We start from the raw sequence: 15073 nt of genomic DNA, 5'->3' as shown, positions 1-15073 counted from the left end.
GAAAGAGGGGAAGAACTTCAACAAGATGGATTGACACAGTGGCTGCAATGATGGGCTCAAATATAGCAGGGATCATGGAGCTGGTGTGGGATTGGGCAGTGTTTCGTTCTGCTGTGCATGAGCCGGAAACAAGTCGATGGCACCTAACAATAACAAAAACAGATGTAAATTTACGAGCTTTTACAAAATCTTTAGTCTTTTGAGTTCTGACTATTCTGTTTAAAATGTTGTATTGTTAACTTTTCCATCATGGGAACTCAACTCCTTCCTCACTTTCTTAGATAGGTAATTCATAAATTATTATTGAATACTAACAATGTGTCAAATATACTAGGCATAGGAGAGATACAGCACTACCCCTCTGTAGCTTTTGTCTTAGTAGAAGATGCTGTTTTTGTTGTTGGTATGTGCCGTCGAGTCAGACCTGACTCATAGTGACCCCTCCTTGCGTTTCCAAGGTGGTATCACTGCAGAAATAGATTTCCCAACCTTCCTTCCAAGGAGTGGTTGCTGCATTTGAACTGCCAGCCTTCTGGTTAGCAGTCAAGTGCCTTAGGCACTACACGACCAGAGCTCCTTAGTAGAAGATAGACAATAAATTTAATAACTATGAAAATTACCTAATATGTTAAGTCTATAGAAGAAAATGAGGCAAGATAAGGAGAATTGGGCTTGTGATGGGGGCTAGTTTAAAGTACCTGGAGTAGAGCTCCATAAGAACTTGTCAGCAGAAAAAAAGACTTGAAGAAAGATGATGGAGCAACCCATGTAGATATCTTGTTGAAGATATGTCAGGCTGCTGTAAGGCCCTGTGGTGGAAACATGCCAGGCATGTCAGCCAGGAGGCCAGTGAGTGTAGGAGGAAGGGGTAAAGATAATGGCGGAGAGAGGGAACTAAAAGATCATGAAGTAATTCATAGGTCATGGGACTTCACTTTTATTCTGAGTGAAACAGAGAGCCAATGAGCAAAGAAATGACATGATTTCTATTTCAGTTTTAATGACATTACTTTGGCTATTGTGTTGAAATTAGGTTGTGGCCCTTTGAGGGTGCAAGGGAGGAGAATAATGACCTTTTGGACTGAGTCAAGTCCCCTTTTATAGGTAATCTTATAGTACTACAGAACTCCCCTTCACAAACCAATCATAGTTATAATTTATATTTATGTCCTTATCTGAATACTAGCCTTTTTCCCCACAGTACTGGACAATCCATCAGGAAACAGTCCATGTCCATGTCAGATTCTGCTTCTGTTTGATCCCTAGTGTCACACAGTGAATGATGCTAAGTAGGCATTTGCTGAATAAAGAAATGAATGATATATGCTAAATATCTTATTTTTCCAAAGGTAAAATCTGTTATCTATTTTATATCTATTACAGAAATAATAATTTATTTATTTTTTAGAAAGAAAGATTTTAAATGTCTTTTTATGTGAGCAATTTATTATTAGGTTGAGAAGTATCTTAAGATGGGGTTTAGATAAATAGTAACATCATCTGTGTCATTTTTATTATATACATAAGGTGCAAAATAATCTGAACTTGAAATAATCAAGAAAACAATGAAATGTGAAACTGTTCCAAAATAACTAATACCATATGGAAGATATAAGAACTGTAAGATGTCTAGATCTAAACCAAGACCTGGACTTTTCTGACTATGTTTCGAATCAAAAGTTCAAGTGTATTTTTTCTATAGCTATCTCATGAGCATGTATGAAAACAAACTAAAAGTTATGGTTTTGTTAAAGTGGTTAAATTAAGTCAGAAAACTATGTCCAGTAATATCATAGAAAGAAAGCAATTTCTGAGATGTGGTATTCGATAGAGTTTAAGAACACAGGGATCTTAGTCAGACTGATCCTAGTTCAAAAGATGATTCCAGCCTCCCATCTGTGATCTTGACCTCTGAGCTGTGTCTGTTTTCACATCACTATCTTACTTTAGAGCTGGACCTCATCATGCTTAAGACTCTTGACTCTCAATGCTTTTGCACAGCTATCTCTGTCTGCCCCTCCAGTTACAGCTCTGAGAGAAACTTCTTGCCACTGCTGGGGATTCTCACTAAGCTGGAAAAACAAATATAGCCTGACCCAATGTGGCATTTCTCATAAAAATCTGTATTATCTAATTTCTGTAATATCTATTTCAGCATTAGATGCCTAGTTGCTCAATCCAGACTCAGGAAGACTTCTCTGTTACCATACACCTGAATTCCAAATGCTTGCAATCATTCTTCCATATCATCTGTATTATTATTATTTTAAATTTCTTCCTCCTTCTCACTTACTTAGATTATTCTGAAAACATCTTAACTAGTATTCTTTATTCTAGTCTTGCATGCTTCTCCTCCACCCTCTATGTTGCTATCAGAGTGATTTTCCCAAATTTGAGAGCACACTTCTCTTCTTAAAGCTGGTTAGTGACTCTACATTGCCTTCAATTTTAAGTCCAGACTCCCCTTTAGGCTCTCTATATATTAATCTATGTGAACACCCCATACTTATGTCTCTACTTTCCTCACCATTCTTCCTTCATGTTCTATGATGTACCCACATGGACTTTCTTAAGATTTTTTTAATGAACCATGTACTCTGAACCCTCTAAGATAGACCTTGTATAAAAAGTTCTCTCCCTCAGCTCTACCAGTGCTTTTGTCCTCCAGTCCCTTGTTGCCTGAGTAATTCCCACTCATTCTTCAGGACTCAACTCAGAAGACTCCATTCCCTCATTGTCTTCTCTGTACACCACAAAGCTAAAGTCCTCTATAATCTCAACTGTCATCCTACACACATGTCTGGCATAACATTTAATCCATATTTCTAAATCTCTACTAGATATATAAATACAATTAAAATGACTAATGTTGACAGTTGGGAGCTCTGGTAGTATAGTGGCTAAGGCACTTGACTGCTAACCAGAAGGCTGGCAGTTCAAATCCACCAGCCACTCCTCGGAAGGAAGATGGGGCAATCTACTTCCGTAGTGATACTGCCTCGGAAACCCAAAGAGGGGTCGTTATGAGTCGGGTCGGACTCGACGGCACATAACAACAACAACAACAATGTTGACAGTAAAATAGTGATTTATGCTAAGCTTCAAGGCATATCCCATTGTTAAATAAGTTATAAGCACCCAATAAATATTTTGTGATATATGTGAATGAATGAATTGATATACTTTACTGTTCTAGGAATTATGAAAGTATCAAGAAATGGGAACATTACTATTTTAACTCTTAATTTTTTCAGGAATCACAACTGTCCTGACAATGACCACGATCAACACCCATCTCCGGGAGACTCTCCCAAAAATTCCCTATGTGAAGGCCATTGACATGTACCTGATGGGATGCTTTGTCTTTGTTTTCATGGCCCTTCTGGAATATGCTCTGGTTAACTACATCTTCTTTGGAAGGGGACCACAGCGCCAAAAGAAAGCAGCTGAGAAGGCTGCTAGTGCCAACAATGAGAAGATGCGCCTGGATGTCAACAAGGTAAATTCAGAGGACAAGTTCTCCTTGCTTCTTAATTCATAGAAGAATGCTTGCAAAATAGGCAAATGATCTCTTTAACAAATGAGGAAACTAAAGTCCAGCAAAGAAAATGAGTAATTTTCCCAAAATCACACAGATAAGTAGTGAGAGAGTCAGAATTGGGGCCCAATTTCCTGACTTCACATTCTGATGCCCTTTCCATTACAGTTATTGTTAGGTACAGTTGAGTCAGTTCTGATTCATAGCATCTTCATGTACAACAATAGAAAGCACAGCCCAGTACTGCACCATCCTCACAGTCATTGCTTTGTCTGTCATTGCTTTTTGCTGACCCTCTACTTTACCAAATATGATGTCTTTTTCCAGCGACTGGTCCCTCCTGATAACATGTCCAAAATATGTTAGATGACAGCTTGTCAAGGAGCCTTCTGGCAAAATTTGTTCTTCTGATAGTCCATGGCACATGTAATGTTCTTCACCGTTAATAGTAGGGTTGTCAAACGTTATTCACCTAAAAACCACCTTCATGAATTTTTTTTCATATATGAGTATAATGTGCATCAGTATTAACCTTTATTTCCTTACATTTACTTACTTTATTTAAATTTATTTAAAATGAAATTTCCTATCCCTCCAACCAGTCTCTCTTGCCAAAATTTTGGGAGATTTGCTGGCCAAAATATTGGGATAGTATTATAAATACAAATAAGTAATATAAATAAGTAAAAAAAAAATGATGTTATTCAATTCTAAGTTACACTATTGCCCAATGAAGGCTCTTGGCCTGAGGTCTGCCTTTTCTCCAATAGAAAGAGAAATCAGCAAGTATTAGAGAAGTGTTAAAGACTAGACAGCCACAAAGTGAGACTTTCCTCTAGGAGTAAGGAGGACAGAAATAAAAGTGAAGGAGAAAAAAAAAGAGGAATAATTTTATCTTTTTTTAGCTTATTATTATTTTAATGCCTTGCACCTGTACCACCTAAAATCAATGAAACACTTGACTACACCAGGTCACTAGATATCTTAAGCCAGGAATAGTGAAAGAACAAGACCCACACAGTGTAAATGTTGTTAAGTCTTTAAGGTAATAATTCTCAACCCTGGGGTGCTCATTTAGAATGATCTAGAGATCATTAAAAACTAAAGCCTAAGTCTTTGCCAAAAATTCTGATTTAGTTGTCCTGAGGTACGCTGAACATCATAACTTATTAAAGTTTACCCAGATCATGGTTTTTATTGTTGAAAATATACACAGCAAAACATATACCAATTCAGTAATTTTGAATGAACAATTCAGTGACATTGATTATTTTCAAGTTCTTCAACCATTCCCATTATGTTGTTCTTCTCCCACTAATCTAAACTCACTGCCCCCAAGCTTCCTGTCTAAACTTTTGAGTTGCGATTGTCAATCTGATACCATAGATAGTTCTTTAAAAGAGCACAGTGCTCAAGACAGACAATCTTTACCAATACCAGACTATTGTTTCATTTAAAAATGACTTCAGAGGGTAATTGTGGTTTATGGTTTAAGGTTTAAAGATTGTTTCAAGGCAGTAGTTTCAGGAGTTTGTCCAGCATCAAAGACTCCAGAAAGTCTGGATTTCCTGAGAATTTGAAATTCTGTTCCACATTTTTCCCTAGATTATTTTAATCTGCAGCTAAGGTTGAAAACCACTGCTTTGAGACTTTTGACCACAGTCCCAACAAACTCTCTTTACTTCCAAAAGAGGACCATTCTATTAGAGAACTTTCTGTGTATACATATTTATATACGTGTTTTCATGTAGTCAAATTCATATTCAAAAATAAAATCTTATTTTAATATATGGTCTGTTAAATAGTGTTTATAAGGTAGTATATAATGTTGGATTTGATAAGTAATTCATAGTGGATGGGACTAATAAAACAGTGGTACTTTTAAACCACTGGAATTATTAACCATGAAATTAACTGAATATTTCATGGAGATTAGAATATTTCTGACTTCAGTTGAATTCCAAGAATAGCACATCACAAATATCCTTTATCATTGGGTTTTATTTAGTGAAAATGCTGTGGTAGCTTCCAACTCACTAATATTGTCTATGCATCCATATTTTCCAATCAGCATCTCTGGGTGGCACAAATGGTTTGTGTTTTACTACTAGCACACAGGTTGGCAGTTCAAACCAAACCATCACTGCTATGGAAGAAAGTCCCAGTCATTTCTATCCATAGAGATTACAGCCAAGAAAGCCCTATGGAGCACTTCCACTCTTTAACTTATGAGGTCACCATGAGTCACGATTGACTCAACAGCTACGGGTTTTTTGTTTGTCTTTTGTGGTATTAGATTTTGGAGTATAATTAAAGACACTTCTTTCTCAGGAGAAGATATTTGTAAAGATTCAAATTTTCAGGATGTTCCTTGAAAGCCAGTTAATCGTGAGATCTTAGAAACTCACTTTCTCTCCAATGCCCAAGGTTTCACTTATTAGAAGTTGTCAATAGATTCCAACCTACCATTATATCTCTGTCAGGTTATCAACTGAAAGAGTGCTTTTAAAGCTCATGTTATGTTTTTCCTCAAGACAAAAAAAAAAAGAAAAAGAAAAAATAAATAAAACTATCTCATAAGACTGCAGTTTTAAATGAATCTAAATCAATTGCCTAATGCAAGGCTAACTTAGGAAGATAATATCTGATCTTTTTTTCACTTTCATCTACCTTATTTTTCATACCAATTTGCATTTAAATGATATATTTTAGACTCAGAGGTTTTATAGCAAAGTAAACCTACAGAGCTTCAGATAGTTTTACATTCCACGTACTGAGGTAAATCTCACTGGACAGGTACCTCATAGGGGGAAAAACCCATCCTCGTGGCTGAAGTTGCATCCATAAATCAGATCATAGAATGTGAGAGATCAGAGAGATGCATAGAAGTCTTTTAGTTCAGTAGTTCTCAAAACAGGGGGCAATTTTTCCACCAGGGAACATTTGGCAATGTTTTAAGATATATTTTTGTCAAAACCATGGAGGGGAGTTTCTAGTAGGTAGAGGTCAGTGATGCTGTTAACCATCTTATATCCTTAACAGGAATTATTTAGCCAAAAATGTCAATAGTGCTGAAGTTGAAGAACTCTACTCTAGCCCAACCCTGATTTCAAACATGAGAAAATGAAGCCCCAATAAATAAGATGTTTGTCCCATTCTTGAAAATCTTTAGCAAAAGTGGTTTCTCCATTTTCTTTAATCAGAATGTATACCAACTAAGACATCAGCAGCTATGATTTAGCATACTAGTTCTCAAATGAATATCTTTCAGTCCATTAAGCTTAATTTTTACTCTCTCACTTAATAACTGTGTGTCAGAGGGGAAGCAATTCAGTCTTTCTGTTCCTTCAGTTTCCTCATCTGTAAAATGGGCTTAATTCCTCTGTCATAAGGTTGTTAGGAAGATTATTTATGATATTATATAAAGAGATAGTGAGCTTTGAGGAAGCAGTAAATATAGATGCAAACAATATAAAATATTACAAAGGGTAGGCATTATTACTTTAAAAAATTTACACTGTCCAGAACTATTTGTGATTCTTGCTTGTATGTTTTACATGCTTTAGCATGTAGGATACAATCCCATCCCTATGAAAGAGTTCTATCTAGAGAGGAATATTTCACATCGGAAGTCTTCAAGTAAAAGCAAAGAAATCATGTTTCAACAGATATTAGCTGTCTAATTTATAATAAATCAGCTATTTCAAACTTTATCAATTATTTCTTAGACCAGAATACCCACCACCATTTTGATTAGATTAAAACAAAGCAGCGACCACCACCATCTAACGTTCTAGACTCTCATGGTTTCTTTTTTAACCCATCATGAAAGGTTAGAAGAGAGTCACATTGTTTTCTTATTGCAGAATGCTAGGGGTTCGACAGCACATAACAACAACAACAACAACAGGGTTTTTTTGTGTTTTTTTTTTTTTTTTTTCAGCATCGTGAATAATGCCACTCTATTCCTTATCAAGATTGTTCGTTTTTTTCAACTATAATTTTAAAGTCTTCCCCCCCCAAAGATTGGGCATGTATAATCAGCTAAGCATTATTTGCTGCTCTGGAAAAATCCATTCCTAGGAGAAAGATTGAGTTTTCACATCCATTTGGCAGTTTCCAAGAGATAGAAGCAGTGTCTGGGATCACTTAAAGGGATTTTTAACCTGTGCTTTGGAAAATGGGAAGCTTGGCCAAGTGGAAGTCCACTGTTGCTTCAACAGCATATATCCACACTTTTAGTGCCTAAGGCACTTGACTGCTAACCAGAAGGCTGGTGATTCAAACCCACCAGCTACTCCTTGGAAGGAAGATTGGGCAATCTGCTTCCATAGAGATACTGCCTTGGAAACCCAAGGTGGGGTTGTTATGCATTAGAAATGACTCAGTGGCAGTGTTTTTGGTTTGAGTTTTTTGTATTATATTCTCATAAGTTTTTATTTTAGAAAGGAAATTATAGCTCATAAAGCAATTCTTGTCCTATCATTTAACTGCAGAAACTAAGGCTCTTAACAATGGCAGAATGTCCAAGGTTGTATAACAAAGATAAAATTTCTAAGACTTGATCTGGGTTTTCCTATCTTTATCCAGGGTACATTCAACAGTGCTAGAAAGTAAAAAACAAAAACAAAAGCAAAACCCTGAATCTACAAAAAACAAAACAAAACATTGTTGTGGAGTAGTTGCCGCCTCATAACTACCCTATAGGACAGAATAGGACCACAGGGTTTCCAAGGCTATAAATCTTTATGGAAGCAGACTGCCATTTATTTCTCTTACAGAGCAGCTGGTGGGTTTGAATTGCCTACTTTTTGGATAAAAGCCAAGTGCTTACACACTGCACCACCAGGTCTCCAAGAGGTCGCTAACAACCAAAACAAATCCATCGCTCCTGAATTGATTTGGATCCATGGAGACCCTATAGGACAGAGTAGAACCATAGGCTTTCTAAGGCTGTAAATCTTTATGGAAGTAGATTGCCATATCTTTCTCCCACAGAGTGGTTGGTTGGTTCAAACTGCTGAACTTTTGGTTTACAGCTGAGTGTTTAACCACTGCTTCACATTAATGCATGTGTATTCTTCAGTTCAACTCAACTGAAGAAAATAAAAATCTGCCTACCCATGAGTCATTGGCTAGAAACAAGTGTCACTTCCTCAGCTGTTACAAATTAAAGGGTAAAATACCATGATTTTAAAAATAAACTTCAAACCAACAAGATACCTACTGAATATTTTTCCCAGTTGTTCTCTAGAGTAGTTAAATATACTTATATATATATAATATATATATATATATAATATATATATTATATATATATATACCATCTCTAACCTAATGTTAAGAGAGTCCTTCCTATTACTCCTGGCATTCTTCTAGTTGTGTGTGTGTTTTCTTAAAGATTTTGCTTTTGATTGATTTCATGTATTGTTCTTGTTAATGCCTTCCAGTTTTCAACTCTCTTTACTTTTAAGCTTTATGTTATTTCCTTGTTTATTTCTCTCTGTATTACTAATTATATGTATATTTGAGAATTTAATTATTCCTACTTTTTCACCATCTTGATATTTACATATCATAAATGTCTCTAATATTCTTATTGTTTGGGAAGACCAACAATCACCAGCTTCCAAATAAAATTACACCAAATATATCTCCATTTAAGGGTGTTCTTTGTTCTGCATTCATGGATGTTGTGAGTTCTCAGTGCTGTCCTTATCCATTGTGCCTAATCTTTTGTAATGCAAAACCACTAAAATCAGTTTAATCTGTTTACTTCTAGTGTTTGGAATTAGATTTTTTAGAAAATAATATATTAAAAAAAACTAATTGGAATTCCTATTTTCTGTTAGCATTGGTCTTTTCTTATGCTTTCTAAAGACCAGTTGCATTTATCTATATCCAGTTTACTTTAACCACCAACCTTAATCTAGTGACATCAATCGACTTAATTAGCACATTCTCTACTTTGTCTTCCAGATTTTTTATAAAGATATTAAACAAAATGGGACCCAATATCGATCCTTGTGGGACCCTACTGGAAACCTCTCCCCAACTAGACGGACTACCAATTACGATTTCTCTCTATATACGGTTAGATAGCCAGTTTTTAATCCATTTATTTGTATTTCTGTTGGAGCCAATTTGTTTAGCTTTCCATTTAAAATATTGTATGGGGTCTTTGCAGAAGACCTGTGGACATAAATCCACAGAGATTTAGAATAAGTTAAATGTTTTCGTGAGGCTCTAATGGGGTTTGCCCAAGTTTGCTTTTTTAATATAACTATGGTGAACCTAAGCTGTAATGTTCCATTCAGGCATTATTTTCATGCTACAGAAAAAAAAAGGCAAATGGATTATATTTTAATATTTCTTTTTGCTTGTTATGAGAGCATAGAGCATCATTATATACTCTGGGTGTTTCTTAGTTTTGTCATGGTTGTTGTGTTTCTTTAGGTTAGTTCAATAGCTGGGAAATTAAATATTTCTTCAATTGATTGGCTCACAATTCAGGAACCTATATTTTCTGTCCTAATTAATAATTTCTGTCTAAGGATGTTATACTTGCATCAAGTCCTTGTTGTTCTATTATCATTTATGTTTTTTCAAGTAACTTTTATCTTGGCAGATCTTGCACTATTGTAACAACACACAAGAGACAATAATTGAGATTGTGTCTTGTGAAAACTTCTGACTTCAATGAACTCCAAAGAAAGGCTGTTTTGGCTAATATTTACTTTCTGAATATTCATGTGCTTATAATTCTTAATACTCAAATTGTCATTCGTATTGCCCTCCAAACTGGGTGATGAATTGTCACATTTGTCTTATCATCTACTATTTGGCCAACCCCAGTATTTAAATTCTGTTTCTTGGTGAGGCAGTGAATGATACTGATACTTGTAAATCTCTTCCATGAGGACTTGATGCCAGGTGAACTTTTGTTATTTTATCTTCTAAGTGTCATATTCTTCCTTAATTTTATTGCTCTGACCCCAAATTCCTTGAAATCTTATTGCTTCTTTTGGGGTGGCTGATAGCTATAGTTAACTTATATATTGTTACTTTGTTTACAAGTTACCTTTTAACTTCCATATTTGCTGTGTTAAAAATAGTAACAGAGATAGATAAGTAGCTTTCCTAAACACATTCCAGGAGAAGAGATGCTTGAAACATGTTAATCACTATTTTAGCCATAACCCCTTAAACATTTTAGCACCTATTTTTTTTTTTTTTTTTCTAGCTATTCTTGTTGAAATTGAAATAGACTGACTTGATTAGGTAACATTCTGATTAGAATGTCAATCATTTGGAAGAAAGTATTTTTGACTGTGGAGTTTGGGTTTATGATGAATGTGGTTGAAAAGTGTTGTATTTTTCAAAATGAAAATCAAAGTACACAACATGAGTGGTTACTGACTGGGTAAATCCATAGAAAAATTCAGGAATATTCTCAGAGCATTAAGAATATTGTGAAGAAAATCTGTGTCCTTGGTGCATTAAATTATTCAGTTCATGGTTTAGAAAAGTTAGTAATATTCCTCGATCCCATGATTTTGGATTCCAATTTGTCAAGAACTCTTTCTCTATTTCATAACAATTATGTTAAAGAGATTGTTCAATGATTTACCTTGAAATTTGAACCTTAATATCTACTGCTTTACACTTTTCCCTGTTGACTATTTCTTTTGTCCTTTGAGTATCTCTGTCTTTTAAGCGCATATTTAAAACATGAAATTAGCGCTAGTATTCAAAAGATCAATAATGAGCTTTCTGTTACATCTGTAACCTGTGAAAGCCTTAAGATCTATGTGCCAATCCTGCCAGGCAGTTGAGGTCACTGGGAAGATGATGACTTTTGGAGTTAAATTGACACTGGGTTCACATTCAGGCTTTGTCTTTTATAACTTGTGTGGCAGTAGACAAGTTTAACCTTTTTACCCTTGAAATTCGTCAACTGAAAACACTAATTTCTGCTTCATGTAGTTAGTGAGAGCATTGAATGGAACAATTATGTTAAGAGCCTTGTACAGTTCTTAGCAACAACACTCAATAAGTAATTACTATTTGTTGGTTGTAGGGAGTATGTATTGTTCTGTTTTTCTTTTAGAACTCCATTACTTTTTTTTTTTTATTATAAAACTAATTCGTGATCACTAAAAAAAAAGTAGAAAGGATAATGAAAAGCACCTTTATCTCTCATTGTTAATGTCTTTATTCACACATATTGTCATGTTGGTATATAAATAATCATTCTCTACTATAGCATACACTGTTACTTTTAATTTACATTTTCATATCTGCAAGTATGGATTTACAACATTTCTAATATCTTCAAAATATTGTCTTGAAAGTGTATTCCATTACTTATTTAAGCACCTATTCTTAGATATTTGCATTATTTATGTGTTTTTCCATTATAGACATCTCTAAAATAAGCATTCTATTGCAGACAGGTTGACATACCATTGATTCTTGACAAATTTCTTAAAGTGGAATCACTAGGTCAAAAAGTATGTGCCTTTAAAATGGTTGTCCCAATAGCTAAGTTATTCCTTAAGAAAGTTTTGCTATAATTTGTACCTTAACAGTAGCACTATATGAGAGCTTACACTGCTCATGAATGCACACACACACACACACACACACACAAACACCTAGTCATTAAACAATGAAGAGACAAGAAACTTTCATTTAACTGTGCCAAACTATGAAAATTGTTAAGGATAAAAAGAAAAGTAGAAAGATAGAAGAATCCAAAAATCCATGTTTTGCATGGTAAATGAGGGGTGAAACTAAATGCACACATAATGTTGTATGTAAAACAAACTCTTAAAAAAAAAAAATCCATGTTTTGTTGCTCACTTCTCCATCCAGTAGCTATTGATTACAGAACAATGGAAAATCAAAACAATAAAAAAGAACCAAATACCAACTCAAACTAAGGTTCTGCAGAAGGGCAGAGATTCCTAACAGGGCCAATATAGTGAAAGCAGAATTTTAAAAAATCTACCCAAGATGTCTTTGAGCAAATAGGAAGATCTAGTACCAGTGTCTTCATCAAGACAATGCATCTGAACAAAGAAACATCATGGCAACTTTGCAGTAATTCTACCACAGTATAAAGAGAGAAAGGAAGTGAACATGTAATAGATGGATAATGACCCTTAAAAAAAAAAAAAAAGACATACTGAAAAATGATTTAAACTTTCCCATAATAAAATTTTTCTACTATTAAAAATTGAAATAGAATTGAAACAAAAGATCAAAAGTGAGATGATAAACAAGAAGAGATGAAAAGGAAGAAAATGAACACAGAACAATATTTATAGAAACTAATTAAAGAATTTAAAACAGTAAGTAAAAAAGAGAATCAATGTGGCAAAAAGCCAGGGTAGAAACACAAAGTTTAGGCTGTAGAAAACCATGCCAAATGCTGAGGGGAAAAAAAAAAGATGTAGAGATTAAAATAAATTAGAGAAAAGATAATAAATATGCCACAAAGTGGAATGTTGTTATTGTTATGTGCTGTCAAGTTGGACCCAACTCATAGCGACCCCTTCTTGAGTTTCCGAGATGGTATCACTATGGAAGTAGATTGTCCAACCTTCCTTCCGAGGAGTGGCTGGTAGGTTTGAGCTGCCAGCCTTCTGGTTAGAAGTCAAGTGCCTTAAGGCATTATGCTACCAGAGCTCCTTAAAGTAGAATAGCAAAAATATTTTAAACTAATGATGAAAACTGATTGTAATAGTGATGGCAATAATAAATACTGCTTGAATGTTTACTATGTGCTTAGACATGTTATGGCTTGTAGGTCATTATTATCCCATATTATAATAATTATAATTTTACAGATGACAAACTGACACACAGTGAGAGTAATTAGCTTGCATAAAGTTAGACAACTAATAAATAGTAGAGCTGAGAATATGACTCCAGGGACTGCACTCTTAGCTACTCTGTTATGCAATATATGTTTATATATACCTGAAATGAAATTACTTATAATCTGTAGACAAAAAGGATAAACAGGGATACAAGAGAAAAATGTATGCAAATTCATCAATACCTTGCCATATTCTTCAAAGATTGCTAAACTTCAATCAGAAAAAATGAATGACTTACAATACAAGGACGGTAAAACAACAACAAGAAGAAACCAAATCAACAAACAAAAAATATGAAAGATCTCAAAATGGTTCACAGCCATATTCAATTCCGTAATACAATTAAAAATGTTTTCAGGTTTCTGCAGGGAAGAATGTATAACATAATACTATTATTATTGATATATAAAGGCAAAATAAAAAATTCTTTCTTCAAAATGCAGGTTCTTGGGAAATATAGCATTTGTGAGTCCTTACTTAAAAACTAATAATTTAAATAATCTAGTTTAAGTAAACCAAACCCTGCCATTAAGTCTATTCCAACTCATAGTGACCCATGGGGTTTCCAAGGCTGTAAATCTTTAAGGAAGTATATTGCCTATATTCCTTCCATGGAGCAACTGGTTGGTTTGAACCTGTGACCTTATGATTGTTGTTGTTGTTGTTGTTATGTGCCCTCGAGTCAGACCTGAGTCATAATGACCCCTCCTTGGGTTTCCGAGGTAGTATCACTATGGAAGTAGATTGCCCAACCTTCTGAGGAGTGGCTGATGGGTTTGAACTGCCAGCCTTCTGGTCAGCTGTCAGACGCCTTAGGCACTATGCTACCAGAGCTCCCAACCTTCTGGTTAGCAGCCAAATGTCTTACCCACTATTCCACCAAAGCTCCTAACACCAAGTCAAAATAAAGAGCTTTAGACTAGGAAAAGCCAATGAGCTAATATTTAGAACTAAAGATATTAGGAATAACGAAAGCTATGCAATTCTGATAGTTAACATTACAGAATAAAGTATAAGTGAAGTTTTTTAAAAGCTGTATACTGAAAAAAAAAGTGACAAAATAATAATTCAGGATAATACTTTTTAATACATGTCTAAATTATTCATGGGGTTGTAGATAAGGGAGGAAATAATTGGCTACAAATTCATAGCAAGGACTTGGCATTTACTCTTTTATTTTTAGTGTTTATGAACAAAAATATTGAAAAGGATATGTTTAAAATTGACAAAAATAACTGGTATTACTACAGCAATGTTTCAATATGAATCTACCACAAACTGCCTTCATTAGAATCACCTGGGATGCTTGCTTAAAATGTAGATTCCAACTCAGACATTTTAAATGAAAATCTTTAGCTTAGGAGTATACATTTTTTTTTTATTGTGATTTGGGTGAAAATTTACAGAGCAAATACATTTTCCATACAGCAGTTCACATACACTTTGTCTCATGACGTTGACCACAATTTACCACAATGCAACAGCTCCCCTCCTACTTCCTCCTGATAGTTACCTCTTCCCTGTGTCCACACCTCCATGCACTCCTGCCCCTCGAGCTGTCTCCCTGTGTATAAGCAGCCCTGCTTTCTCCCATGCTTGTTCTCTCCAAGGAGTGTATCTACCTCAGGTAAATGTTCAACTCATATGC

At 34.8% G+C, this 15073-nt stretch overlaps 1 protein-coding gene across 1 annotated transcript in view; it reads left to right on the top strand.

The window, feature by feature from the left end:
• GABRB2 (gamma-aminobutyric acid type A receptor subunit beta2) overlaps positions 1-15073 on the top strand; it is a 367884-nt gene that overhangs the window by 282206 nt on the left and 70605 nt on the right. The window contains exons 8-9 of the mRNA XM_007954249.1: positions 3255-3499; positions 9518-9631. Coding sequence (XP_007952440.1) covers positions 3255-3499; positions 9518-9631 — 359 coding nt within the window. The remainder of the gene's footprint in view (positions 1-3254; positions 3500-9517; positions 9632-15073) is intronic.

The sequence above is a fragment of the Orycteropus afer genome, unplaced genomic scaffold, assembly GCF_000298275.1.
Source record: "Orycteropus afer afer isolate SDZICR_OR568_19922 unplaced genomic scaffold, OryAfe1.0 scaffold00454, whole genome shotgun sequence".
In the NCBI taxonomy this organism is placed as follows: domain Eukaryota; kingdom Metazoa; phylum Chordata; class Mammalia; order Tubulidentata; family Orycteropodidae; genus Orycteropus; species Orycteropus afer.
The sequence above is the reverse complement of the archived record's forward strand: the minus strand, read 5'-3'. Positions and strand labels throughout refer to the sequence as shown.